The following is a 26,094-nucleotide window of genomic DNA, read 5'->3' on the forward strand; positions in this document are numbered from 1 at the left end:
GCCCTAAGCCCTAAGCCCTAAGCCCTAAGCCCTAAGCCCTAAGCCCTAAGCCCTAAGCCCTAAGCCCTTCCATGACTGCACCGGAAATGGCTTTGCGAACTTTAGAGTGAGCGCCATCACAGCCAACAAGATATTGTGTCTTTAGCGTCTTCGTATTTTGCTCAATACCTTGAGATTGAACTTCGACTGTGAGATGCTTCGAACTTTTGGTAAAGCCTGTACATGCGAATGATCGAAGTACATGCACACCTCGTTGTGCCATGTCTTTCAGGAAAACATCCTCTACCATACCCTGATGCACAAGAAGGATGAAGGGATCAAGGACATCGAGCGAATTTGGGTAATGCTCCACCCTCCGCATGCGCCGTAGCGTCTGTAGTGCCGTCGAATTCCAGAAGCATATGTCGTAAATCTTGACACCCTTTCGCAGCAAGTCATCTGCTAGTCCCAATTGCCGAAAAGTCTCAATAGTCTTCGGCTGCAAGCCATCTGCTCTACCTGTAGTCGTCTTGTCCGCTCTGTCGTCGACCAAGGTCGGTCTAATGCCATACCTTGCAAGCGTCGACCTGATTGCTGTTAGCATTGCACACGTGACTGCTTCGCCAAGGATACTGCACTCACGCCAGCATTAGCCCAGCCGGACCAGCCCCTGCGATAACGACATCGCTCATGTCTTGTTCGTTGACGTCTTGTGCGTTGACATCCTGTTGTCTCTGGAACGCATCCGCACGTGGCGGAAGCGATGCTTCATCAATGGTAAGGGCTGGCGACATGATTGATACCCGCTGCGATTATTGATGAAGATGTCAACACCATCGTTTTGCAAATGGCGCGACCTTCATCTCATATTGGCCATTTCATCGTCGGAGCAGGATTTCAGTGCCGCGAGATTATTCGTGGCATCGCCTAGCGAGCTGCCAGAATTCTCTGCCTGGGTACAGATACGGACACATTCGCACCTTCGAGAAGATAAACCCCCACCTTTGATGAACACGCCATAAGCTCGAATATTGAAGATCCAGGGATCGCTGGACTTGCCAGATCAAGGTTCATAGTCTGTGCAAAGGGAGCAAACATTCCAATCCAGCCCGAGTTCGCCGCCGATGTGCTGACGACTGGCTGCCGATCACAGCTCGTTCTGTAGGTAGCGGCACGATCTTAGAATACAATGACGAAGCATGAGCATGGGAAAATAGTATGGACTGATGTTGTTGCAAAGAAACGAGCAGAAAGAGATGCTGCCATAAAGTCGTTTCTGGCTGGACGCGATGGACAAGATTCCGAAACACAAACATCGAGAGTGGTTGAACAAGATCTGCCCGACTTAGGAGACCTCGATTTTTTGCAAGCCAGTATCTCTACGGGTCGATTGACTGCAGAGCAAGTTGTGGTCGGCTATATCAAAAGGCAAGTTTCGCGGGTTGAAAGTTCGCAGCTGACAACCTATTAGGGCCATACTAGCCCACGAGAAAGTACGATGTTCAACTGGCACATGACGATCAACTGATGATGTCTAGACTAATTGCTTGACAGAGATATGCTTCAATGCAGCGGTTCGAGAAGCACAAGCTCAAGATCAGATCCTGAAAACCTCTGGAAAGGTAGTTGGTCCACTGCACGGAATTCCTGTAACACTCAAGGACCAATTCAATGTCTCTGGCTACGATACTACGTTGGGCTACACTGCCAGAGCATTTCAAGTTGCAGTGACTGACGCTTGGCTGGTGTCAACCCTGCGACGGCTCGGCGCCATTGTGATCGCTAAATCGAACATTCCTCAAAGCATTATGGTAATACCTGCTTGCTTCCATGCCGAATATGCTGACGGTACCAGTGGTGTGAGACTGAAAATCCTCTATGGGGTCTGACAACAAATCCAGTCAATCCAGCCTTTACGCCTGGAGGATCGACAGGTGGGGAGGCGGTCTTGCTTGCACTGAATGCTTCGGTCATCGGCTTCGGCACAGATATTGGTGGCTCCGTAAGGATCCCGAGTCATATGAACGGGTTGTGGGGCCTGAAACCAAGCGTAGGTACAGATGACCTGGTAACCGGTTGCTAATGCAAGACAGAGTGGCCGCCTATCCTATCAAGGAGTGCCAGTTTCCACAGAAGGTCAACAGCATGTACCGTCCTCGATAGGACCACTGACACGTTCACTATCTGGAATGACGCAAATCACGAAGCTTTTGATCGATGCAAGGCCATGGATTTCAGATCCTGCATGTCCGCCCATTCCTTGGCGAGATGCGATCTTCCAAGAGTATCAGCGTAAGCGATTGACTATAGGCGTCATGATTGACGATGGCGTTGTAAAAGTTCATCCTCCCATTGAGCGTTGCTTGTATGAGACTGTCTCGAAGCTCAAAGAGGCTGGTCACGAGATTATCACCTGGGAACCGAGTTTACACGCCGAATGTGTATCAGTAATGGTGAGTAATCTTTTGGCTGATTCCTGATGTCTCTGACCGAACCAGGACCGTTACTATAGCGCCGATGGTGGCGAAGACATTCGTCGAGCCATCAAGGCGGGTGGTGAACCCTTCATTCCACACGTGGAAGCACTGCTGAGTCGAGGTGATGCAATATCCGTGTATGAATATTGGCAGCTGAACAAGCAGAAAATTGCATTACAGGATGCGTACCATAACAAGTGGACAGACACAAAAAGCCCGTCAGGACAATCTGTCGATATTCTCCTCACACCAACCATGCCACACACAGCACTACCCCATAAAGGATGCCGCTGGGTTGGTTATACAAAAGTATGGAATTTCTTGGACTATACAGCTTTGTCGTTTCCAGCAGGCAAATGTTCACAGAGGACGGATGTATTACCTACAGATTATACACCAAGAAATGAACTGGATGCTTGGAACTGGAAGCAGTACGATGCTGACACTATGGACAACCATCCGGTAGGCCTGCAGATTGTTGGTCGTCGTTTCGATGAGGAAAAAGTTTTGGCAGTGGCGCAAAGCATAGTAGCGGCTCTTGCAACACGCGGTAGTCGCCAATGCTGAAAACATCACAAAAGATATGTCGAACTCAATTGCACAGATATAAATCTCGAGATCTAGGAGCTATGAACGACTACCATTTTGTAACTCCACCGTCGAGAAGAAGGTCTTGACCAGTCATGTAAGAGCTTGCGTCGCTAGCAAGGAATACACAACCACCTCTTATATCATCTGGTTCAGCCACACGGCCGTTCATAATCTCGTCTTTCCAGCTCTCTAGAAGATGTGGAAAAGGAGCTGTCATCTCAGTCCTTACGTACCCTGGTGAGATGCTATTACATCTTATACCCTGCAGCCGTTAGCTATTGGTTGATCGCCACACAAAGGACAACTAACGTATTCCACAAGTTCAGCAGCTATAGCAGGACACATAGCTCGGACTGCACCCTTAGTACCACAATATGCACTGCTCATCTGACTTCTGATGCACATATGGCTAGCTATGCTGGCGACAAGAATGATGCTACCGCATTTAGTCTCGCTTGCAATCATAGCCTTGGCAGCAAGCTGAGCAGTGTGATACACTCCCATGACGTTGACGCCGATTAGTTTCTGATGGTCCTGGAACACTGTGTCAAGGAAAGCAACATTTTTGTTGATGCCAGCACACGCAACGCAAATGTCCAACTTCCCATTGAAATCTGCTTTAAAAGCTGTGAAGGCTTGCGCAAGACTCTCAATGGAGCTGACGTCCACTCTGGGCAGTTTTAGCCGTGTTTTATGCCTGAGTGGGTTGAATTACCTGTAGTACTTGGTCTTCACGCCATATTCCTGCTCAATTGTGAAGAAGCTCAGTGCTGGATCGATAATATCGAAGATTGCTATGTCAGCTCCTGCTTCAGCAAGACCTTCAGCAAAAGCAAGTCCACATCCTCGTGCGCCTCCTGTTACTATTGCCGCTCGACCCTTCAGTGAGAACTGCGCCTTCCTCAGTGTCTAACTAAGTATGTCTCATTTGCAACTTACTCTACTCATTCTTTCAGATGTGTGATCCGAGTATTGGCTGCAGTACACAAATCGTGGATGTGGTCAGTGTCCAGTGACCAGATCAGGGGTAGCCTTGTCTTAGCTTTCTCACGCCCCCCCACGACTGGCGATCTGCCCAGCTCCACAATGCCAAGCCCCATCCGGGCCTCTGTCTGAATTCGTATCTTGCAGTACGATATCTTTGCCGATACCAGGGACTTCTCCGCTCCGCATTCTGGACGACCATCAATATTGGCTGCCAGTATTTTAAACAAAAGTCCAAGTCCAGGGGTATCGAGCACAATCGTATCGACTTAGGGCTTGGGTCTCTAGTACACATTGAAATATGGGCAAGAAGCGAGTGTTGTGTAGCTATGGTGTTGACATTGATGCTGTTGCCGGTTGGCTAGGTTCGTACGGTGGTGAAGACTCGACCAGCGATATCTCTCGTGGGCTTTTTGCAGGCACCCATGGTACACGAAGACTTCTGAAGCTCTTCAATAAGTACAACATCAAAGCGACATGGTTTATTCCAGGTCATTCGCTGGAAACATTTCCAGAAGAATGTGCGATGGTTCGTGACCAAGGCCATGAGATAGGCCTCCATGGTTACTCCCACGAAAACCCAGCCGATATGTCCTTTGAGCAGCAGTGTGATGTTCTAGACAAGACATACAGACTACTTACAGAATTTTGCGGCAAACCACCTCGAGGCAGTGTCGCACCATGGTGGGAATGCAGTCAGGAGGGTGTTGAGCTGTTGCTAAGCTACGGTATCGAGTACGATCACTCTATGGGTCATGATGATGCTCATATGTACTGGCTCCGTACGGGTGACACGTGGACGAAGATCGATTATAGTAAGAAAGCGAAAGAATGGATGAAGCCTCTAGTTCGAGGTAAGGAAACTGGACTCGTTGAGATACCTGGCAGCTGGTATATTGATGACTTACCACCTATGATGTTCATCAAAAACAACGCAAACAGTCATGGTTGGGTCAACCCTCGTGATGTTGAGGATATTTGGAGGGATCACTTTGACTACTACTATCGAGAATATGATGAGTTTATTTTCCCACTGACCATTCATCCTGATGTGTCAGGGCGACCCCATGTCCTACTTATGCATGAAAGGTATGTGGCAAATCTGCATGAGAGATTCAGTACTGACACTTATACCAGACTGATCGAATACATCAACAAACACGAAGGTGTGGAATGGATGACTATGGAGCAGCTCTGCGATGATTTCAAATCCAAGAATACACCCTCTGAAGGTGCATTAATGCCAGCACCTGCCGGTCAGATCTTAGGGGAAGGCAAGACTACTGCCAACAGATCTATGTGATTTAAAACAATCACGATCATCCTATTCCCTATTGATAAAATTACACAAATCTATTCCTCTTGTGAACTGTCTTGCAGTTTTTACTGATGAATACTAGACGTCTGCATCTTTTTCTGAGACCAAAGAGCATGGCGATGAATTGCAGTGCTTAAACAGGGGTCATCATACTGCAGTCGTGGATCGAAGCATCGTAGCAGCAGGAGACTACGAACAGATTTATGTGTTGAGAGCCTACAATCAAGCCTAAGTATTGGCTATTACAGGCACTTATCACCTAGAAGGCCTACAAAATGTTGACAGCTAATTAATGCCTATCTTTGCATGCCTAGTCCACAAATTACGAAGTCCATGAGTGCTTCTGCTCAGCCTAGACACCAAGCATTTCGAGGTCTTGTTTCACTGTACCTTGTCATTAGGATCAAACGATATCCCATCCCGATGCACTTGATTGTTGAAGAACAACGTTCTTTCGGCTCACATTCGGCGCTGCCAAGCGTCGACTCCTTCACATGTGGGGCCCTTAGCTTACTACACGGAAATCAACGGTGCACGGTCTAAAACGCTCATGCATAATCCCCCACTTTTGAGATTGTCCTGGGCAATCATGACTCATCCGCCTTTACCCGTCAGTCATGCATCCGGCACAGCGATAATCGTACGGTATCAAGTCGCTGTTGCGAGGCTCTCTGCAATACTCGTGAAGGCAGGATCAGTCCTTTATGCCGGCTATCGCGCTCCCCACTCCATGTAGTACGAATGCTGAGAACAGTCTCATATGTCCAGTCATGAAGGCTGGATTAAGCATGGCAAGGCTACAACTTTGAGTTGAAGGTGTAGAGATGTGGGTATCTACACTAATGGCATACCAGAAGGAGCATGACCTTACCTCATCACGAAGACACCTTACAAGCAGCAACACTTAACTCGACACCACGTCCTTGTGATCATGGTTATGCTTTAGACCTCCCATTAATTCTCTAGCCGAAAGCCGAAATGGTTTCAATACCTCTCAAACAGAAACGCGAGCGTAAATCCTCCACTCAACTCAATGTAAGTCTTCTTGCTACTCGATATGGCCTGTCCTCACTTGTTCTACCAGATCACAATCGTCGGAGCTGGACTTGGTGGTTTGGGCGCTGCAATCTCGCTGTCTCTCGCTGGGCACAACGTCACGGTACTTGAAGCCACTCAAACACTTTGTGAAGTTGGTGCCGGCATTCAAGTTCTTCCAAACAGCTCCCGTGTCCTCCAGTCATGGGGTTTAGGACCTCGCCTCGAGACGCATTGCACTTCACCGAGTCACGTGAATATGCTGGGCTGGAAGGGCAACTTTATCTCTGGTATGAGCTTCGCAGAGAGTGCAGCAAAGTACCCTGGCACATGCTATTGGGACTTTCACAGGGCAAATCTGCATAATGCTCTTGTAGAAAGAGCGCTAGAGCTAGGTGCGAAGGTGAGGCTAGGCTGTCGGGTTACTGACGTACGGTGTGATAAGGACGGCATTAGTGCGAGCATCGACTTGGCCAATGGGGAAGTCATTGCGGCGGATCTGGTAGTAGGAGCGGATGGGATCAACTCAAAGCTTAGGGAAGTGATGTTGGGCAAGGCAGATCCACCGACATTGACCGGAGATCTGGCATTTCGATTACTGCTTTCCACGAAAGATATGCTAAAAGATCCCGTTTTGAGAGACTTTGTAGAGAAACCCCAAGTAAATTACTGGATGGGACCCGACAAACATGCAGGTAAGTCTACGATGACCTGCACAGAAAATCCACTGACTGATGGCAGTGAATTATGTTTTGAGAGGTGGAGAGCTATTGAACATGGTGCTGCTAGTGCCTGATGATATGCCTCAAGACGGACCAAGCACATTAGCTGGCGATGTTACGGAAATGCAAGCGTTGTTCGAAGACTGGGATCCTAGAATCCCCAAACTGTTAGCCCTTTCCGAGAGTGTCTACAAGTGGCGATTATGTATTCGAAAAGGAATGGATCAGTGGTCACATCCATCTGGATCCTTCACGTTATTGGGAGACGCGGTTCATGCCACACTACCCTACTTGGCAAGTGGCGCTGGTATGGCATTAGAAGATGCTGCAGTGCTCGGAGAGCTCTTTGGACGATCCGAGAATCCACGAGTTCCAGAGGAGAAAAGGCTTCTGCTGCAAATGTACGAGGAATGCAGGAAACCAAGAACTGAACGTGTGGTAGAACGAGGAAACACGCAACAATGGCTGTATCATCTACACGATGGACCTGAGCAGCAAGAACGTGATCGAATCATGAAGGCCATGGAGGCAGGTGAGGCTCTAGCTTGGAGGGATAAATCTCTTTCTGACTGGCTATTGGGTTACAACGTTGAAGACGATGTTGCAAGGGTATGGAGCAAGCAGTCCATGAAGATGATGAAAGAGGTTGCGCCGGCATTGTCAGACACGAATGCATTTGACGCAGAGACGAGGATCACGTCAAACTTATAGCACGAGAAATTTCATCTTTGATCCTCGTGATCTATGGTGACAAGTTTCTGTAGCACTTTCACCGCCTCATGTATCACTGCCCATCTAACATTCCCTAGACGTTTAGTCATTGTCTGGAGTAGCCCGTGTGTCGAGTATTTGTTTGTGGTCTGCCTGAGCTTATCAGTTGGAACATTGCTCATGCTACTGATGAGCGCATTCATCTCTGCCGCATCCGATTGTTTTCCCGTTTTCGCCAGCGAATGTGCCCTCAAGCTACTGTCTTGAGCATGAAAAGTCCAGATAGCCAAAGTCGCGAGATACAAGCACCAAGGGTAGTGGAACGTATTGCCAGTATCGGAGCCATTGTGCTGCAGTATGCTGGCACGAAGCAGATGTGCAGCATGCCAAGCAGCTGTAGCTGCCGAGGCCGATGTAAGGCCTAACCATTTCTCGATTGCCTGCCCGGAGCGTTGACGATCGGCTTCATTGACAGGTCGTCCAATGATATGTCTCGCACCAGCGTTGATCTGCAAGTCCAGGACGTCGGCATTCAGTATAATGTGTGCTGCGTGATAAATCGCCGTTGTTGTGACTGCAAATTGCGTGAAAGCTGCCTTTGCATCATAGTCATTCCACAGGTCCGATGACTCGTTCATGCAAAAGGTATCAAAGTCTGCTTTCCATATATCGTATGCTTGGCCAATTCGAGCACGCCAATCGCTCTCTTTGTTGACGACACCTATGTTCAAGATAAGCAAGCTGACCTCATTCGTGGGACATCACGTACCTAAGGACGTTTGTTCGCGCCTCCGCATGTCCCACGATATAGACATCAAGCCATGCAGAATCAGTAGTCTGGATGTGGAATTGAGATCAATGGATTGTGGTTCAGAGGTCATGTATGACTTGAGGACGGGTAGGAATAGCTTGGGCTGCTCATGTCTAGCCGTTTGCCACCATTCCCGGGCATTCGAAGCGTCCCAGGATGCTGTGTCGCATGGCAACGTAGATCTCAGCTCAAAAGCAGACATACATAGTGATTGGGAAAATAGGACTGCATGCTGTGTATCCCACATGAAACACAAGAAGGCCACTCTGATGAATGTCAGCAGTCAAGGTTTACGACTTACGAGTAGGGCCGTACCTCTTGCGCTGTTCAACATCCATAGCGAACCTCCACTGTGCCTCAAGATTGCGAGGGTGTGGGTTGCGATCTGGTGCAATGACTGTCTGACAGTCACTGCGGCGTATGAGACTGGCGTGATGTCAGCTGATTTACAACGACCACGTCTCAACAACGCACTTGATTAGCAAACCATGAAAAAGATGTGCCATATCGTGCTGCTTTTGTCCAGCGCGCGACTTGCCAAAACACTCTACAAGCAATATCGTTTGCAGCATCCACAGTTGTGGTGTCGCGGAAAAGGCGTGATGAGAAAAGATCTGTGCTCTCATCACATCGTGGATGCAAACAGCAAGAATATGAGCCGTCTTATCCATGTATGTGGCTCCTATCAGTAGAACTGAGAGCAAGAACGAAGTGTCGACTTGTTCTGGATCGAATAAGGCTCGGTGAATGAGCGGATATGCTGTGTTGAAGTGGTCGAAGAAAGCATCGCAGTACGACTGTAAGGCCAATATTTTCAGTAGCGGGTGATCTTGTGAAATGAGATTGCCTTCGGGAGTAGTAGGTTTAGCACTTATGATCCAGTCTAAAAGCTTTTGTCGTGTCAGTGCAGTTATCATTGGCCTACCTGCAGACGGAACTGTTTCATTTTCTTCAAAGATATTGTCGTTGAAGACAGCGGAGTTGTGAGGACTTTTGTCATTCCCAGAGAATGCTGAAAAAGAGGACGGTGAAGGAGCACTCTCATGGTTGACCAACTCTCCCACTGGTTGGTTTGATTCGGTCTGCTTCTCGGTCGTACCAATGCCTTGGCTTGAACCTTGATCTCGTTGAGTATGCCTACCCCGCGTAATGCTCGTATGACCTTGTAAATATAGATTTCCAGGTTGCTGTAGACCCCGTGCCACTACTTGCTGGTTTAGGCTCTCCGGAAATTCCGAACCATTGTTAGAGGACTGTATTGGTGGTGGTAGTGGTATTTGCATATCTCGTGGACTTCCTATGACAAGAGAACATGGGTCGACATTGCTAGTCTCGAAGAGCCAATTATAGTTACTCATTGTGGTGAACGGCATGTTGAACGAGCTAGCTGACGCCGATTCAGTAAAACCCACTGCTTTTTCACTAGACTTACCGGTATCCGGCTTGAACAAGTTGTCAAAGGACCATTTTTTCAGCCCATCGGCCTCGGATTTCTGATCGCCCCAAGCAGAATTTGCCAGGAAGTTAGTGAAGACTGCATCGTCATATTTCTCGATGAAAGTGTCCACGTCCATGTTACGATCAAGCTCCCCCAAGTTTTGTAGCTCGTTGCTCCGTGACGAGGCTGGTGGGGATATAGGCATCAGACCAGGTTCTAGATTGCTTAGGTCATCGTAGTGGTCGTCGAAGATGGCCTCGTGCTGTTGTGCATGATCTTGTTGCTGCTCCGAAAGTGCGGACTGCGTCAAGGGTCGTTGCTGAACGATGTTGCCATCGTCGTCGCACCATAATTTCTTGCGAGTTTCAACATGACCAAGACCTTCACCTCCAGCCTCTTCGTCTTTTTGTCTATGCCGTGCCATGTGACGATCTGCATTGACCTGTTGGTTGAATTTGAAGTGCATCTTACAACATGTGACTTACTGAGAAGGTCTGGCCTCTTGAAATGTGCACGACATCGGTGGCAGGTGCTGTTGCCGTTGTCGTGGTTTAAAGTATGACGCTTCAGGTGATCACTTCTTGTGAAGGACTTGGTGCACCCAGACCAAGGACAAGGATGTCGCTTGTCTGCATATTGAGGCATGCTCTACTCGACCTGATAGAATGGTATCGTAACCGCTGCTGATCCAGAAGAAGCGACCTGCCATGGTCGAAAGAACGGGGCATACAGGTAAATACAAAGGGGATATCAGCACTACTGCTGGTCAAAAATGGATGGACATTTGCTGGAATGCGACATCACCCCATGTGCTGATAAGCAGGGTTCAGCACTGATAGCTTAGCGGTTCCACAGATGGCGGAATGTCGGAGTGGAGACTGCAGCGTGTGCAGATGCAGCAAGGAACTACTTTCTGTATTGGAACGACTTCGCCTTCAACGCCCACCGCTGTCTTTCATTCCTGGTTCGCGAGCTTTGGCCGGGACGTAGCTGTGCTAAGCACGTAAGTAGTCCATGCTTACACCGTTGGTGCTATAGATCCTGGCTCGAAAGCAGGATAATCTACATAACCTTTGCTCGGAGGATCGGCACCATAGAAGGTCGCACGATCGTAGGCATTCAATGGCAAACCCTCTCTCAACCTTTTGGGCAGATCTGGATTTGCAATGAACCACTTCCCAAACACTACACCATCCGCCGAGTCCGAGTCGGCCTTGGGAGCAGCGTTATCACGATTGAACCCACCCGCAGCAAGAAACTTGACCTCCCCTTTCTGCAAGATATTGCGGAATGGGATCAACGAGTTTGCTGTCTTACCGGACTGAGTATCACGTTCGAGCGAGTCCAATTTAGCTGCCTCTTCGAGAACTTCGTCGAATCTTGGCTCAACCATGTGCACATAAGATAGCCTGCTAGCTTCTGGCAAAGATGCAATCTGCTCGCACAGGTAAGCCCAATTCTGAACTGGGTTCGAATCCCTGGTATCCTGGAAGTAGTTGAAAGGTGAGAGTCTGATGCCAGCTTTGTCCGCCCCCACTGCTCTTGTCACAGCTTGAATGACTTCTAATGGAAATCGACATCTGTTCTCAATCGATCCACCGTAACTGTCATCGCGAATGTTGACATTGTCGTGAAGGAATTGATCGAGTAAGTATCCATTCGCCCTTCCGACTGTCAGTGATGGAAACAACGACTAAGTTTTCAGCTTACCCATGAATCTCGACACCGTCAAACCCAGCTTGCAGTGCTCTTTGAGAAGCAGCAGCAAATTCTTCCGTAACATCTTTTATTTGCTCAATGGTCATAGGTGCTGGCGGGTACGAGGCATAAACTGAATTGTCCAGAGCATTGCCTGTGATGGGTATGTGACTAGAGCTAAGCGTTGGCTCTCCACCAAGTAGTCCTGGAGTTGTGGCACGACCAACGTGCCACAGTTGGCAATAGATGAAGCCGCCTTTGGCATGTATGGCATCGGTAACACGTCGCCAGCCGGCAATCTGGCTGGAAGTGAAGATTCCAGGAACGCCAGGATAGCCACATGCCTGCTAAAATCAGCTCCTTCTTCAGCAAATATTCCAGACTCACCAGTCGGCTAATAGGACACGCCTCTGTAAGCATGAAGCCACCTCGGCTCGCACGTTGTGAGTAGTATTCAACCATCAGGTCATTGGGCACCCATACGCCATCCGCCTCCTTTGTGCCTCTCATTCTCGTCAAGGGAGCTAGCACAACTCTGTGCTCGAGTCTCAAGTGGCCTAACTTGACCGAGCTGAAGAGCTTTGTGTCTTCTAACGGCTTGAAGCCAGTTGGCGATGCTCGAGCAGGCATATTGCAGGAAAGGACAAATGCAGGAGAATTGCTAGGTTTGACAAATAGTGCTCAAGAAGTCTCAGGTTGTGTTGCCTGTTTTTCAAGTTGTTTCCAGTGGGTACTTGAACGTTTAATGCATCGAGTTAAGGCTCAACATTGACGCTGGTCATGGGACTCTAGTACACCTGCACATGGGTACTATTCCCATCATAGAACAATCGTGGAGGTAACAATACAAATCCCTCTGGTGTGACGAACTCGCACCCATCAGGCGCTTACTTGAATAGCTCCATCACAAGAGGCTTCGTAGCCACAGACTCGTGATCGGAGCAAGCAGGCAAGAGTGGGGGGCCTCTCCCTTTCGTGTCCAGACGCTGGACTGCTTGTGCACAACTCCGGTGTTGGGTCCTAATCAGTTGAATCTGTGCAGTTAAAGGAGCATAAGAGTTTCAGCCGTGGTGTTCGTGTTCATGTGTACCAAGTCACCGATTATCGCGATTATTCACTGTCAAGAAGGTGTGGCAAGCAAGTGCCTGTTACGTGACCGCAAGTCTACGTGATTTGCTTGACAGCCTCGAATCTTTCTGTCACCAGCTTGGGTGTTGAGAGTGTCTTTTGATGCATGAGGTGCTTCGCACCGAACCTAGATGGAACGGCAGGAGATGAGGGACCATGCGTGCTATTTGAATAACAAGGATGAGCATGTTTAAACAACTTGCAAAAGCGTATCATAACTTTGAATGTTCTTTTGCATTCAATATATACTATCAAGTCTATACACGTGGTATTTCCATATCCCAAACACCAAACACCCTGCCGTCTAATCTATCTCATGTATCATGAACTCATCAGTTAATTTTCACCTCCGGCACAGTCTTTGTCGGCGCGGTAGTAAATACAGTAGGCATTGGTGTAGACGACACTGCACCGATACCCTTCTCCGAATCATCAACGTCATTCTTCTTGCCCTTTCCAAACATCCTCTTAGTGCCTCTTCCAATTGCTCTGAAAACTTGGGCAACTGGATGAAAGATGATGTGCAAAACCTTGTTGATTGGTCTGAGCACAACAGCAAGACCGTTAATGGTAGCATCAAAGGCAGCACCGAAATATTTGTCTGGCAGGCATCTGATGAGAATGGCCCATAGCATGCAAGGTAGTGCACACAGAATGCAAATGACCCATTGAATACCGTCAAGTCGGACAATTCGGAAGGCAGCACCACCAACGAAGATGATCATGACTTGACCACCCACCATGATGCAGTTGATACCGATAAACCAGAAGTTGCGATGAATACCCTCGAAGATGTTGAATTTGTTGTCAAGTCGTCTATTGTTGAACTCGTTGAAGATTTGCATCCATACGAAAGTGTTGAAGACAATAGTGTCGAGTTCCTGTCGTCGTTCAGGTCCATAGCCGAAGATTTGCATACCGGCAAAGTACAAGACCAGTGAAACCACGAGTTGGTAAACAGCTTGACCAGTAATCATCTTCCACATGTTGTGTGTGATGAGTGCCTCGCTCTTCTTCTGTGGTGGTCGCTCGAGAATCTTCTGTGTTGGTGGATCAGTAGCAAGGGCAAGAGCTGCAAGTGTGTCCATGATCAAGTTGACCCATAAAAGTTGCACAGCTGTCAAAACTGAAGCGTTTTCTGAGCTGGAGATGGCCGAGATGAATGTAAGTACGACAGCAGTGATGTTGACAGTAATCTGGAACTGCAAGAACTTCTTGACAGCATCGTTGACAGCACGACCCCACATGAGAGCAGTGATGGTGCTGGCAAAGTTGTCGTCGAGAAGAATGATAGCTGAGGCCTCCTTCGCGACTTCAGTACCAGCAATACCCATAGAGAAACCGACATCAGCCATTTTGAGAGCTGGACCATCGTTGGTACCGTCACCAGTGACAGCAACAGTCTCACCTTTAGCCTTCAGCTTACCGACGAGGATTCTCTTGTCTTCGGGTGATGATCGAGCAAGGACACGAAGTCTTGGAATAACCTCATCCATCTCAGCATCGTTGAGTTGTCTGAATTTAGGACCTTCCATAACCAAAGCATTATCTTCAGGTCGGAGAATACCACACTCAGTAGCGATGGCTCGAGCGGTAGTAATGTTGTCACCAGTAACCATACGGACAACGACACCGGAAGTTCTGCATTGACTGACAGCTTCAATGACACCAGGTCGGAGAGGATCGTGAATACCGACAAGACCAACCCAAGTCATATCGACAAAGACATCATCGAATTCAGCCATGTTCTTGTCATCTTCCATGCGCTTGGCACCTGCTGGAGGCCATTGTGGGAAATCTCTGTAGAGCATACCGATGGTTCGTAGAGAGTGTTGAGCATAGTCTTCGATTGTAGCAGCAAGTCGTTCCTTGTCTTCACCGGTCATTGGCTTTGTGGCGAGGTTCTCGGTGTAGATATCGGCGACAGTCTGGGTAGCATTACCAAGCATGATCTCAGCAGCACCCTTGACAAGCATTCTGTAGCCACCCTCGATCTCGTAGACGACACCCATGCATTTTCTCTTGGAGTCGAAAGGAATGAGTTGGACAGTATTGGCGTTGGCTCGTTCAGCAGCTAATCCATCAAGACCAAGATGTTCCTTTGCCATGTTGAGAAGAGCAGTTTCGGTCTTTGAACCAATGAAAGTTGGTACACCCTTCTCCTCACCCTCAAATGCAGTGCTGTTGAGTGCGATCGAAGCCTTAACGAGATCTCTGGCCTTGCGAGAAAGGTTGCCGAAGACAGAGCTGAAGCTAGCGACAGCCTTCTCCTGCTCAGTGTGGGAAGAAGCAAATGATTGATCAACACCAATTGTGCCAGCAACGACAGTCATCTTGTTCTGAGTAAGAGTACCAGTCTTGTCGGAACAGATGGTAGTGGCGTTACCCATAGTCTCGCAAGCTCGTAGAACACGAACAAGATTGTTCTCCTTGAACATTCGAGTGGTTGCGAAAGCGAGTGCTAGAGTGACAGCCAATGGTAGACCTTCTGGAACAGCCACAACGATGACTGTGATTGCGACGATGAGAATATCCAAGAACTCTGAAGCCTTTTCAGCACTAGTACCTGGATTGCCAGATAGAGCACCCAAGAACTTGAAGAGCAGGATGAAGAACAGGAGGATAGCTGCTGATGAACCAAGACCACCGATCCAGTTAGCAAGACCACCAAGCTTGACTTGTAGAGGTGTATCTTCGTTTGCGGTCTGGAGCGACATCATGATTTTACCGAAAGAGCTGTTGACACCAACTGAAGTGACGACGAATGTACCAACACCTTCAAGAACCTTGCTGCCGGAAATGATGAAAGGATCCATCTTCTTGGTTGCGGTACCGTCTTGAATTGCTTGCCAAACCTCAATAGCTGGAGTCTTCTTCATTTGATCAGATTCGCCAGTTGCAGATGATTCGTCACATTTGACACCATGACCAGAAACGAAAATACCATCAGCTGGAACGGCATCACCGGGTTCGAGATGCATGATATCACCTGCAGTAATATCGTAGACTGATACCTGAATTGTGCGACCGGATCTGATAACCTTGACTTCTCGATCATCTTTGCGCTTGTTGAGTTTGGCGAATTGTCGTTCTTTTTGCCAATCGTTTGCAGCACCAACAGTGACGACGATAGTGATAGCGACGATAATAGCAACACCCTCGATCCATTCGACACCATGACCAACAGAGAATGTCTCGTACAGACCAAGAGCTAGAGAGATAGCGGCGGCGATCGAAAGAAGAATCAGAATCTTGTCGTTGTAGGCTCTCCATATCAGGACCCAAATACTGTCGGGTTTGCGCTCAGGTAATCTGTTGTCGCCATAGATTCGTAGTCGATCTTCGAATTGACCTTTGACTTCCCTAGCAGTAACACCTTCGGCTGCGACTGGTGTTGCCGAGTAAGCGGACTTCTTGTCGATGGTTGTCGCATCTTCGTAGGTGACACGACCATCAACTTTCTGTTCATCCACAGATAGACCTGCAGTCAGACTCGTCCTCAAACCCTTCTCGATACCCTGTGGACCACCGAGTGCGACGAAAGCTGATAGCGATTTCGGGTTGAGTAGCTTGTTGAGTTGACCTGGTGTGAACGCGAAAGGGTTGTTTTCACGAACGAAATCCTTCTCGTTACCAGGATCGGGTCGTAATGCCTCCTCTGGAGATTCTATTTGCAAATCGGATTGCTGAACGTATGTTCTGTTGGAATTAGATCGATCTCTAGAAATGTTGGTCTGTACGGACGGCGACCTAGAATGTAATGTTTGTCCATCGTAATTCGACTTGGTTGGCGTCATTGGTGATAACATATCCTGACTTTGTGCTGTTGTAGATGGAGCTGTGTGGTCAGATGAAACGTTCTAAGAATTGTCAGCAAAAGTTCCAGCGATCATACTCAAGTACTAACTGAGGTATCCAGCATAATAGCTGGTGCTGTTCCTGCCATGGTGAAATCAGGCACCTCGTAAGATTGTACGAGTTTGGGGTCGAAATCCAAGCGAGAGGCCTTTTGTGTTGCCTTGCAGGTTAGGATGATAGTGGGCTGAAGACGTTGTACATGACTGAATACTAAAGAATCATATAGCAAGGCAATGGAAGGCAGTGTAGTTTCGCCATTCCGAAGGAGCTTCGTAGAACATGATCTTGCACAGCCCTCCCGCCAAGGAATCAATGGGCGGCACTGAGTGGGGTAGTGTTTTCTATGCAGCTTCGCCTGCAAAGCGGATTTGCCCAGCAACGCTTGTGTCTCCGCATTGTACTTGTACAACTGATCGCATCACATCTTCATGCTGGTCGCTTCATGGAGAAGTAGTAGAAAGAGAAGCAAATCTCTTTGTTTCGTGATTGTAACAAATAAACTCCGCTTTCTTTTCACTGGTCAAGAACTTGAAGGCGCTACAACAACGAGTATACTCAGCCAGACGTGTATGCCAAACGTACCAATTCACCACATTCACATTTTCGCCGCGAGCGCATAACAGCTTTCTCCTCCAACAACGCATTAGTCCATTTCTCTTGGCAGGATGAGTTTTCTTGATGGTCTTGGCAATACAGAAGCTAAAATTCTAGTCTGCATCCTGACTGGATTGCGATGATTATCCGATACAACAGCAATTTGCGATCCCGAGGTCATGTCCTGCTTTCGTTATGTTGATCCAACCAATGATTCGTCCAAGCGAGACAATGAATGACAGCGGAGGCTATGGGATGTGCTTGGCATTCCTCTCCTCTTCACTTTCCTATCGATGTCATCACTGTCATGCTGCGGACAAAAGGTAAACCGTAGCTCAACTGCCACTCTACTCACTCGCCACACTTTACATGAGCCACACTTCGAGCGTTTTCGACAGCTGTGAAGGAGAGTGACGGCTGTAGCTTACAAGTTTTGACCTGCCCAGCGTTCGTTGCACATACCTTCGCTTCGTGGCAACTAGGATAGTAGCCGCCACTGTACTATCCGTCCGCAACTCAGGCGGTCAACGTCGTCGAAGCACGTGCCCATCGACCAAATCACCATCGATGACATGCCACAATCACCGTACCGCTAAGCAAAACATTTCCTGTCTGCTATCTGATTCCGCGTTGACCTTCTTTGTGTTCTAGAAAGATTTTTACCCGAAGACTCGACAGACTCCGAGAGGCGCAGTTTCAAAGCTAATACGATATAGGCATAGTACACCCGAACTAGACCTGCAACTCGGAAGACTTTACTCCCTCAACTTGCATTTCTTCCCCATATTTTCACCACATGCAAGATCTATCCCATCTTTCGAGCTCCAGCATTCGAAGATAAGATATCGGTATCATGCCGTACGGTTCCTGACATGCATCAACGACGCGGCCGATTGGTTGAGGAACGATAAAGCTTGACTTCGAGGCAGTGCTTGAGTTCCTGCCGACCACGTTTTGGCACTACAATGCTTGAGCGCCCATGCTGAGGAACATCGTGTTCGAAACGTGATATGGACCGGTCAGGAAGTCAATGTACTCCGCGATGTACCACAAACTATCGAGTTACACTACTGGACTGCCTGAAGAGGGCGCAGCATTCATACTTGAGATTGCTTCCGCATCGTTTTCGTTTTGTGCATGTTTGTGCTGGTCGACGATAACATCAGTCAACAAAGCGGATTCTGCTGACAACAAGGACTAACGGAGACGAGCTTCAAGAAGTATATCCTCAGGAGACCTCAACAACATCTGAGGCTGTGCTGTGTAGGTGTCCAAGGCGACCAGTCTATACGATGGCTGAGCGCTTCACGACACAGGTAAGCGCTGTCAGGCCAAGACTCGCTATTGAGATGGAAGGAAGGTAAGTCTTTGCTCGTCCGCAGGACTCTCAAGCTCTCCTTCACGTCGTAGCCAATCGTTGATGACCTTGTCGCCGCACGAAAGAGATCGCTGGGAGGACTGCACTGCATTGCGCCTTTGAGGGCTGTGGTTTCGACATATCACACTTGTCATGCGGTGAGACCGACGAGAAATCAGTCTTCGAACCACAAGCTAGGTTGTTGTCACGCTAATCGGTGGCTGACCTAGCTGTCGCAGATGCAGGAATTTGGCGCAGTCGTGAGGACGAGTCCATTATTGCTACCGCCAATGGCTCCTTAAGCGCGAAGACTCATTCACCGACTCCTTGCCACAGCCTACCGAGATACCTCACGGACGTGTTTACAGAATTGTTGAACCTTTCTTTAGGACTAGGAATTTTGTGTGAGTGGTCAGATCCCTTTTGTGCTGGCAGGGTCCCGAGGGTCAGGTGTATTTGCGAAGACATTTATCGTTGTACAGCTGTACTGTCGATTTGGCTCAACGTGAAGATTATTGTCTGTCCATATCCCGGCTAGTCAAATAAAGCCGTGTCGTGGCGAAGGGTGCACTCGAAATGTGGTTCAGGCACAGTGGGCAACTCGTTCATACCCAGCCCCAGACTTCCTAATCCTAGAATCATCCATCCAGCCTCAAACTAAACCTAACCGTCAACCCGAAAATCCTAGCCCTGAGCGAAGCCGGGCGAATTTGAGGAACGTGCTCGATGGAGATCCAGAGACTGTGTCAAGGCTGCAAGATATCAGATCGGCACTGGTCCGTCCAGCATTCGTCCGGAGTAGCCAGCATGAGATTGTCCGCCACCATAACTTGTACCCAGAGAAAGTATTCTTGTCGATATCTCGAACGCGACACTTCCAACGAAACATCAGGCATAACAGGTAAATCTCGCCTTCCTGCTTGGAAGCACACTTGGCAGCCATTATGAGCAATGGTCATGCAAGGGACGTTCAGCCATATCGGTATGCAAGGCGGCAGAGAAAGTACCTTGACAAGGATTGAGTCAACTTTCTGGTCCGCGCCAAGACTCTCTTCGTGTAACCACTTCTGATGCACGGCGCATGATCGTGCGCGAGACCAAGTCAAGAATCCTACCTGCTGGCTTACGTCAGGCGTTCTTCGAAAATGACGTCGTCACTTGGGTTCCAGCCACTCCGCTACTGGAAGGCTGTTTCGCTCTCTGGATCGCATTTCGCCCAATGAACGCAGGATTGTCTTCAGCCAAAAATCCAACGAGGCTCGGTCGAAGAAATTGGTGTTCAGACTCCGCCCCAACAGGAGTGCCGCATCAGAAGAACAGCTTTTCAGTGGCAACTGAAGCATGCAATAACGATCAGAATCACCTTCCAGGCATTTCGAGGAACTTGAAAGAGTGGTCGTGCCCTCAATTGCGACCTGGTTTTTGTGATCGAAGACTGAACACGTCTGCCAGGCGAGAGGCGCAACAGAAAAGGAATCGCACAACTTGTCAGCTTCGGCAGATGCAATATGTCCATCACCAAGTCGCAGATGATATTACGACAACTCAATCGAATCCTTCAAAGTCAACATCTCTCGCCGCTGCTAACTGTTGCCTTCGAACTTGCTCGATCATCTGTTGTGTCTCAGCTTCGTGCGCTCTCTCTTTCTCGTTCAACTGCGTTCCTCTGAGGTATACTCTCTTGGCCTCCCTCTTCGTCCTCTTCACCTCACGAGCACTTTTCTGTTCCGCTTTCTCACTCCAAGCAGTATTGCTCACTCGCTTCTTGTCCACGTTCTCAACGACTTCCGTGTTGACAGCCTCCCTGCGCTGCTTCTCCCTCGCTTTATCCTTGTATGCATACTCTTCCCAATCCACATTTGGCACCTCAATCTGCGTGCGATCATACTTTTTCGCCTCTGGCATTTTCGGGAATCGCACCAATGCCCATCCTTGTACCAAATCATTCCAGTCCAGATCCACAATTCGAAAGATTGAAGAAGCCTGATGCTTGCTATAGCTCCTCACCCAGCTCACAAAGGCTTTCTGCGCCTTGTCATGGATGGCACGATCTGTAAGGACCAGCTTCTGGAGAGCCTGAGTCATTTCTTTTGCAGCTCCATCACTGACTTGCAGGTTCATCTCCAACTTCTCGATTGGTGTCTTTCGCACTTCCAAGAACTGTATGTAGTCCTCCTCGTGTCCTGGTTGCAGGAATATGATTGCCAGCCCTTTCCTGCCAGCTCTTCCAGCTCGGCCGCATCGATGGATAAAGGCTTTAGGATCGGAAGGAGGATCAACTTGGACAACGAGATCGACCTGAGGGACATCGAGACCACGAGCTGCGACATCTGTAGTCAACAGTACAGCCGGAGAAGCAGCATTGACGAATCTTGTGAAGTTCTTGTCCCGCACATTCGAAGGGTGCTTTCCATGTAACGGGACGAGGAGCACATTTGTTGGCAGGATGGTAGGGAGCAAATGCTGAAAGTAGTCGACCGCGGCGCAGGTAGAGAGGTATACGATTGTTCGTAGAGGTCGAGGTTCGACTTTGTGCAGAAGCTCTTTCAATGCAACCACTTTCTGTGACGCAGGTGTAATCAGGTATGCCATCTTCAAACTCGCAGGTGTCATCTTGTCTTGTACTCCATTACCTCCTTTCACCTTGACAGCGATTCGTACAGGATTTCGTAGACCGACTCGAATGATCTGATCCACTGCCTCGCTAACACTGGCACTGAATAGACCGGTTCGTCGCTGTTTCGGGAGGAGTGATAATATCTTGGTAAGGTCATCTTTGAAACCGAGATCTAACAATCTATCAGCTTCATCGAGGACCAAAACTTCGAAGGATGATTGAGGTGCATAGACATAAGGAGAAGAAAGTATTTCGAGAAGACGACCAGGTGTGCCAATGAGGACGTTTGAGGAGGTCTTGAGAAATTTACTGAGGTCCTGTGCTGCTGAACTTGAACCACCAAGCAATAGTTGAGGTTGAACCTTCGGTGTGGTCGCAGGATATACTTCTGTAGGCTCTTCAGTCTCTTCTGGGTCAGTCAATCTCTTGGCAGCATTCATAGCAGCAGCAGAAGGACCATGAAATGTCAATAAAGAAGTAAGCACGCCATGAATCTGAGTAGCAAGTTCTCGAGTGGGTGAAATGACTATTGCTGCGACGTGATGTTTCTTGGTGGCCTCTTCTGCTCGTAGAATTCTCTCCACAAGAGGTATTAGGAATGCCAAAGTCTTTCCACTGCCTGTTACGGCTTCTACAACCACGTCCTTGTGAGCCATGAAGAGAGGGATTGTGGAGGCTTGAACTGGGGTCATTTTCGAGAAATGCATCGAGGCGGTCGCATCCAGGATCCATTCTGAGAGCGCGGGTGTAAGTGCATCCCAAGCACGAGAGGAAGGCTTGGGAACAGTTGCGCCTCTGTCTGGTGCCATTGTGTGCAGTTGTAAGTGAATGGCACCAAGAGTAGATTCGCAAGTTGGCAGAGCGACAAAAGTTTCTCAAGAGGTTGCGATTGTGCTTCTGGCCACTTCCGTAGCCGTAGCATACTCCGTACGGCGACTCGGGCCAGCTCGAAAGTGCATGTTGCCGGATGAAAAATATTGCCGCTTTGAGTCGGGTATATTGGGCAATTTCACGGCAGCAAGATGAGCCGATACAACAGCTAAACATGATGCGGAATAAAAATACCCGAAAGATATTCACTTCGAACGGCGCTTTGAAGTGTGTTGATCTCGTGGGCAATGCATCGAATATTCGTCATCAACAGTGGTACCATACATGTTCAACCATCCATCTTGCTCATTGAGAATTGTGGCATGGAAGGACGATGGGAGTGGGTGGTACGCAGATCGACTGAGGGGTTCAGAGACACCTGCAGAGCTTCGCAGACTCTAGCACTCATAGCAGGCTGCGGACCTACAAGCGCCTTCATGTCCGTCGACTTGCCGTACTTCAAGAACTGCTTGCTGCTGCGACTCGGCTACGAAAGAGATATCTTCCTTCCTGTCCTTCATCAGCTAGGTCCATCCTCCTTTCCACGTAGAAAATTCAGCTCGTTCTGACACCTCCGCAACTCTTGTTGTAATCGCATGATCTCGGCAACCTTGTCCAAATTCTGATGTATAGCACCAAAGCCAAACTCCTCCAGTCTCTTAGTCTTAGTGGCGTCTTGTGCTTTCCACAGCTGATAGGCATACAGTACATACAATCCAGCAGTAACCATCACAGCAATGAAGAAATTACGATGGGCGAGAGCGGCTTCCTCGATATTGTCGAGCCACATAAACAGGTAGTACAAACCGAAACCGACAACGAATAGCAGTACAGCAAGATCCAAGAGGTGTCGAGGTAAAGAAGCAACCTTGAGTGAACTGATCGAGCTCTCCAGTGGCATATCCTCGAAAAGTGAATTCTTGTACTTTTCATCGCCAGGCTCGTCCGACATCAAATGTTCTCGGCTCGACGTCCAGACCGAGCGTCCGAGGTATTGTGTTGGTTTCCCACGACTGAGCCACAGTCGGACAGAGAGTGCGCTGTTGAGTCTGGCGATGGTTTGATGACCTGATGTAGCCACGGACACGGAGAATATACCTAGGAGCATACTGGAAGAGCATAGAGCCCGTGCTGTCCAGTGAATATTGAACATGTTTGGTATCTGCAGTGCTGTCAGGCCGATACCGGCGAAGATCGCGCCCTGTATAATATCAGTATCAGATGAAGCCTGGTTCACATTACTTACCGCTACAGCTATTGCATTGTAGGTGCTCAATTGAGACTGTTTCCATGCCATTACTTCCTCATCGGTCCATGTGTTGATGTTCCAGTGTAAATCTTGTAGCGCATCTGTATCAACGAGACGAGATATGTACAAGAAGTGACCGAAATAGCCAAATCGGTTTTGTCTGTAGAGATTTCCAGGTTTGAAAGCGTTGAGTATGGGAAGATAGCTGAACGAGAATATCTCGACGATGGCCTTGAAGCTCTGGCTGACAGCAGACACCACTTGCAAGAGTGCAGGACCCATCTTGGACGGTCGCTGTGTCAGTACTGTACAATGCAGGATATTCCAGAAAGGCTCTTACAATCTTGACGGTCAATCATGTCGTTACTTCAAAGCAGAAGAAATGAAGAGGTACTTGACCCAAAGTCAATGCGAACATGGTGGTGGCTGTGGTATCAGCCCGACTATAGCTTTGTGGCTGTCGTTAGTCGTGAGCTGACCAATCAAGCAGTAGCCAAGGCAGACTCGAATGGTAAATTGCTATGGTGGCGCTTACGATGTCTCATTGTCGACTTGGTGGGAGACGTGATGTGAAGGTCTTTTTGCAGGAGTCTTTTCACAAGACAACCAGAACCCTCAGATGAAGAGCGTGGAAGTTCGATGACACGGTCACACCCTCCCTGGAGCGGTAGTTTCGTGGAGGTATATACATAGAGTTTCAACGGAATACGAATTCGAAGTTGCAGTGGCTTCAGCTGCTTCGCGTTTGCATAGTACAAAGTCTTTTAGAGACGACTCGAACTTCATTGCACACCGTGAGATGATAGAACGAAGACGTCCAGAGGAGATAACGACAAATTTGCGTATCGTCACTCGAATAGTGGAAAGCGAGCGGAGAAGGTCTGACGATGTCCACCGTCGAGCCAAGGCAGTTCTTCTATAGCGCGATCGTTCTTCCTCGAACAACACAATCGTTCGAAAACCACTATAACTGCTGCTAAGACTCGAACGGTTCCTAGCTGTTGCGTTGATCTGAGACGCAACTCCCAAAGGTGTGTGTTGTTCTCTGGGCATCTCAAGGAATGCTATAACCTACCCGTCTACCTTTGTCCCATTCACAGAAGGAAAGACAACTACTTGATCAACATGTGCTGTGAGGCCTTCTGTAAGTTGGCCAAGGGGCCTGATGAGCATTGCGAAAACGAGCAGAGGATTTCCAAACGAGCTCTTTACATTTGTCGGATATCTGTATAGGGATGCGACGAAGCTGGACCATTACCTGCAGATTACAGACAACAGCAACTGGATCTTGTCTAGCAACGAAGAGGAACAACTTCCGTCGCGATAGTAATTCCACGGCCTGAATTCTCCCCACCGCTTTTTAATGACTGCTTCGGTAGGATGAAACCTCCTGCTCACTCAACTCCCTCAACTTGTTCACCTGCGCAGTCTTTCCAGTAAACGCACCCTGTACAATCTCAATTCCTCGACTGATAGCATTGCTTCTGGCAAGAGCATATGTAGCAGTCTTCGTCTTGAGTCTAATCAAACCAATTCTTGGATCATTCTCACTTCCATCATGTACACCATCTCCTAGATCACCAACCCAAGTCTTCAATTCCTGCGAGTAGTATTTCTTGACAGTGTCTCGGTCCGTGACGATTTCTGCTTCGCCAGAGATTGAGGCCCACTCGCCGGTGTTGTTGTAGAAGGACATGTTGATGGCGTTATCTTGCTTGAGGTCGTCGGTCTTGCCGGACTCGGTGTTTGTATGGAAGATTAGGTCGATGCCACCATTTTCCTAACAAGTCAGTGGTGTCGTGGGGGTGGGGCTGAACTTACCTTTGCAGCAATTGCCATGCACCTAGAGGCGAGAGTACCTGAGTGAGAAGAGTATGTAGTCATCATACCAAACTTCTCTCGGCTGATGTAGTCGACGAGGTCCTGAACCTTCTCCTCAGTGCTTGGGTCTTCATAGTTCTTCTCCTTGTATCTGCAAAGTGTTAGCGAAGTCCTGACATCCTGAGATCACTCACGGATCAGCATTCTTGGAACCGGTATCTGCGTTTGAGAAAGACATCTTGTCTGAGTAGAATCTGTGTTGTATGCGAGATTGATGAGTTTGCCTGTGTGATGAAGTGGAAGAATCAAATATGTTTGTACTCCGGCAGTGACGTCGGCTAGAGAAACTGCGGAATTGTTGGAGAATGAATGAATGAGACTGCGGGGCAATCACACGCCGGTAACACAGTTTCTGCATCTTGACTGAACCTGCAGCTTATCTACCAGAACAAGTACTCGTATGGTGAAGGTCGTTCCGACAACTTCAGACACGTGTCGATCTCTTTGCTGGCTGCCCGTAAGTGCTGTTGCAGATCACCGTCCAAACATTTTCGTAGTGGACGGAGCTTTCGACTTCGCGTTGACGCGACGATATTGACGTCATCATCTTGTTGCCGAGAAGGTCAGGAAGGTGGACACGAAGCCACAGCGGGACGAAGGAACGCCTCAGATCAGCCAAAGTATCATGGAGTAAGAGAAAGCAATGGACCGCCATGTATGCGACAGCTGGAGAAGGATAGGATAGGATAGGTATGCGGAGGGCACGATATCAATATCAGTGCTGGCTGTGCAGCAGTAGAGCTCCGAGAAGTGAAGAAACTCTGCCTGACTTGAAC

The 26,094-nt window shown here is 48.5% G+C and overlaps 9 protein-coding genes across 9 annotated transcripts; 2 read left to right on the forward strand and 7 right to left on the reverse strand.

Moving 5' to 3' along the window:
* Nucleotides 1–52: 52 nt before the first annotated feature.
* On the reverse strand, nt 53–773 carry LTR64_007851 (uncharacterized protein; the record flags this gene model as incomplete). Its single annotated transcript, XM_064902167.1, has 2 exons — nt 53–566; nt 622–773. 2 exons carry the CDS (start codon nt 771–773, stop codon nt 53–55), a joined length of 666 nt encoding a protein of 221 aa, XP_064751141.1.
* Nucleotides 774–4,332: 3,559 nt separating this feature from the next.
* LTR64_007852 (uncharacterized protein) lies at nt 4,333–5,334 on the forward strand (the record flags this gene model as incomplete). Its single annotated transcript, XM_064902168.1, has 2 exons — nt 4,333–5,120; nt 5,169–5,334. 2 exons carry the CDS (start codon nt 4,333–4,335, stop codon nt 5,332–5,334), a joined length of 954 nt encoding a protein of 317 aa, XP_064751142.1.
* A 1,309-nt stretch (nt 5,335–6,643) lies between these two features.
* On the forward strand, nt 6,644–7,817 carry LTR64_007853 (uncharacterized protein; the record flags this gene model as incomplete). The annotated part of the gene is made up of 2 exons (XM_064902169.1): nt 6,644–7,079; nt 7,126–7,817. 2 exons carry the CDS (start codon nt 6,644–6,646, stop codon nt 7,815–7,817), a joined length of 1,128 nt encoding a protein of 375 aa, XP_064751143.1.
* An 11-nt stretch (nt 7,818–7,828) lies between these two features.
* Nucleotides 7,829–10,532, reverse strand: LTR64_007854 (uncharacterized protein; the record flags this gene model as incomplete). The annotated part of the gene is made up of 5 exons (XM_064902170.1): nt 7,829–8,538; nt 8,587–8,894; nt 8,944–9,054; nt 9,103–10,015; nt 10,061–10,532. The coding sequence occupies 5 exons, from the start codon at nt 10,530–10,532 to the stop codon at nt 7,829–7,831; spliced, it is 2,514 nt and encodes an 837-aa protein (XP_064751144.1).
* Nucleotides 10,533–11,084: 552 nt separating this feature from the next.
* On the reverse strand, nt 11,085–12,394 carry LTR64_007855 (uncharacterized protein; the record flags this gene model as incomplete). The annotated part of the gene is made up of 3 exons (XM_064902171.1): nt 11,085–11,730; nt 11,777–12,108; nt 12,152–12,394. The coding sequence occupies 3 exons, from the start codon at nt 12,392–12,394 to the stop codon at nt 11,085–11,087; spliced, it is 1,221 nt and encodes a 406-aa protein (XP_064751145.1).
* Nucleotides 12,395–13,224: 830 nt separating this feature from the next.
* Nucleotides 13,225–16,838, reverse strand: PMC1_2 (plasma membrane calcium; the record flags this gene model as incomplete). Its single annotated transcript, XM_064902172.1, has 2 exons — nt 13,225–16,752; nt 16,800–16,838. The coding sequence occupies 2 exons, from the start codon at nt 16,836–16,838 to the stop codon at nt 13,225–13,227; spliced, it is 3,567 nt and encodes a 1,188-aa protein (XP_064751146.1).
* A 3,408-nt stretch (nt 16,839–20,246) lies between these two features.
* SPB4 (ATP-dependent rRNA helicase spb4) lies at nt 20,247–22,127 on the reverse strand (the record flags this gene model as incomplete). Its single annotated transcript, XM_064902173.1, has 1 exon — nt 20,247–22,127. One exon carries the CDS (start codon nt 22,125–22,127, stop codon nt 20,247–20,249), a length of 1,881 nt encoding a protein of 626 aa, XP_064751147.1.
* A 581-nt stretch (nt 22,128–22,708) lies between these two features.
* Nucleotides 22,709–23,719, reverse strand: LTR64_007858 (uncharacterized protein; the record flags this gene model as incomplete). The annotated part of the gene is made up of 2 exons (XM_064902174.1): nt 22,709–23,389; nt 23,435–23,719. 2 exons carry the CDS (start codon nt 23,717–23,719, stop codon nt 22,709–22,711), a joined length of 966 nt encoding a protein of 321 aa, XP_064751148.1.
* A 1,078-nt stretch (nt 23,720–24,797) lies between these two features.
* Nucleotides 24,798–25,496, reverse strand: BLI3 (BLI-3 blue-light-inducible Bli-3 protein; the record flags this gene model as incomplete). Its single annotated transcript, XM_064902175.1, has 3 exons — nt 24,798–25,217; nt 25,259–25,409; nt 25,453–25,496. The coding sequence occupies 3 exons, from the start codon at nt 25,494–25,496 to the stop codon at nt 24,798–24,800; spliced, it is 615 nt and encodes a 204-aa protein (XP_064751149.1).
* Nucleotides 25,497–26,094: the final 598 nt, after the last annotated feature.

Source organism: Lithohypha guttulata (genome assembly GCF_036872675.1).
Source record: "Lithohypha guttulata strain CCFEE 5908 chromosome Unknown scaffold_7, whole genome shotgun sequence".
NCBI lineage: Eukaryota > Fungi > Ascomycota > Eurotiomycetes > Chaetothyriales > Trichomeriaceae > Lithohypha > Lithohypha guttulata.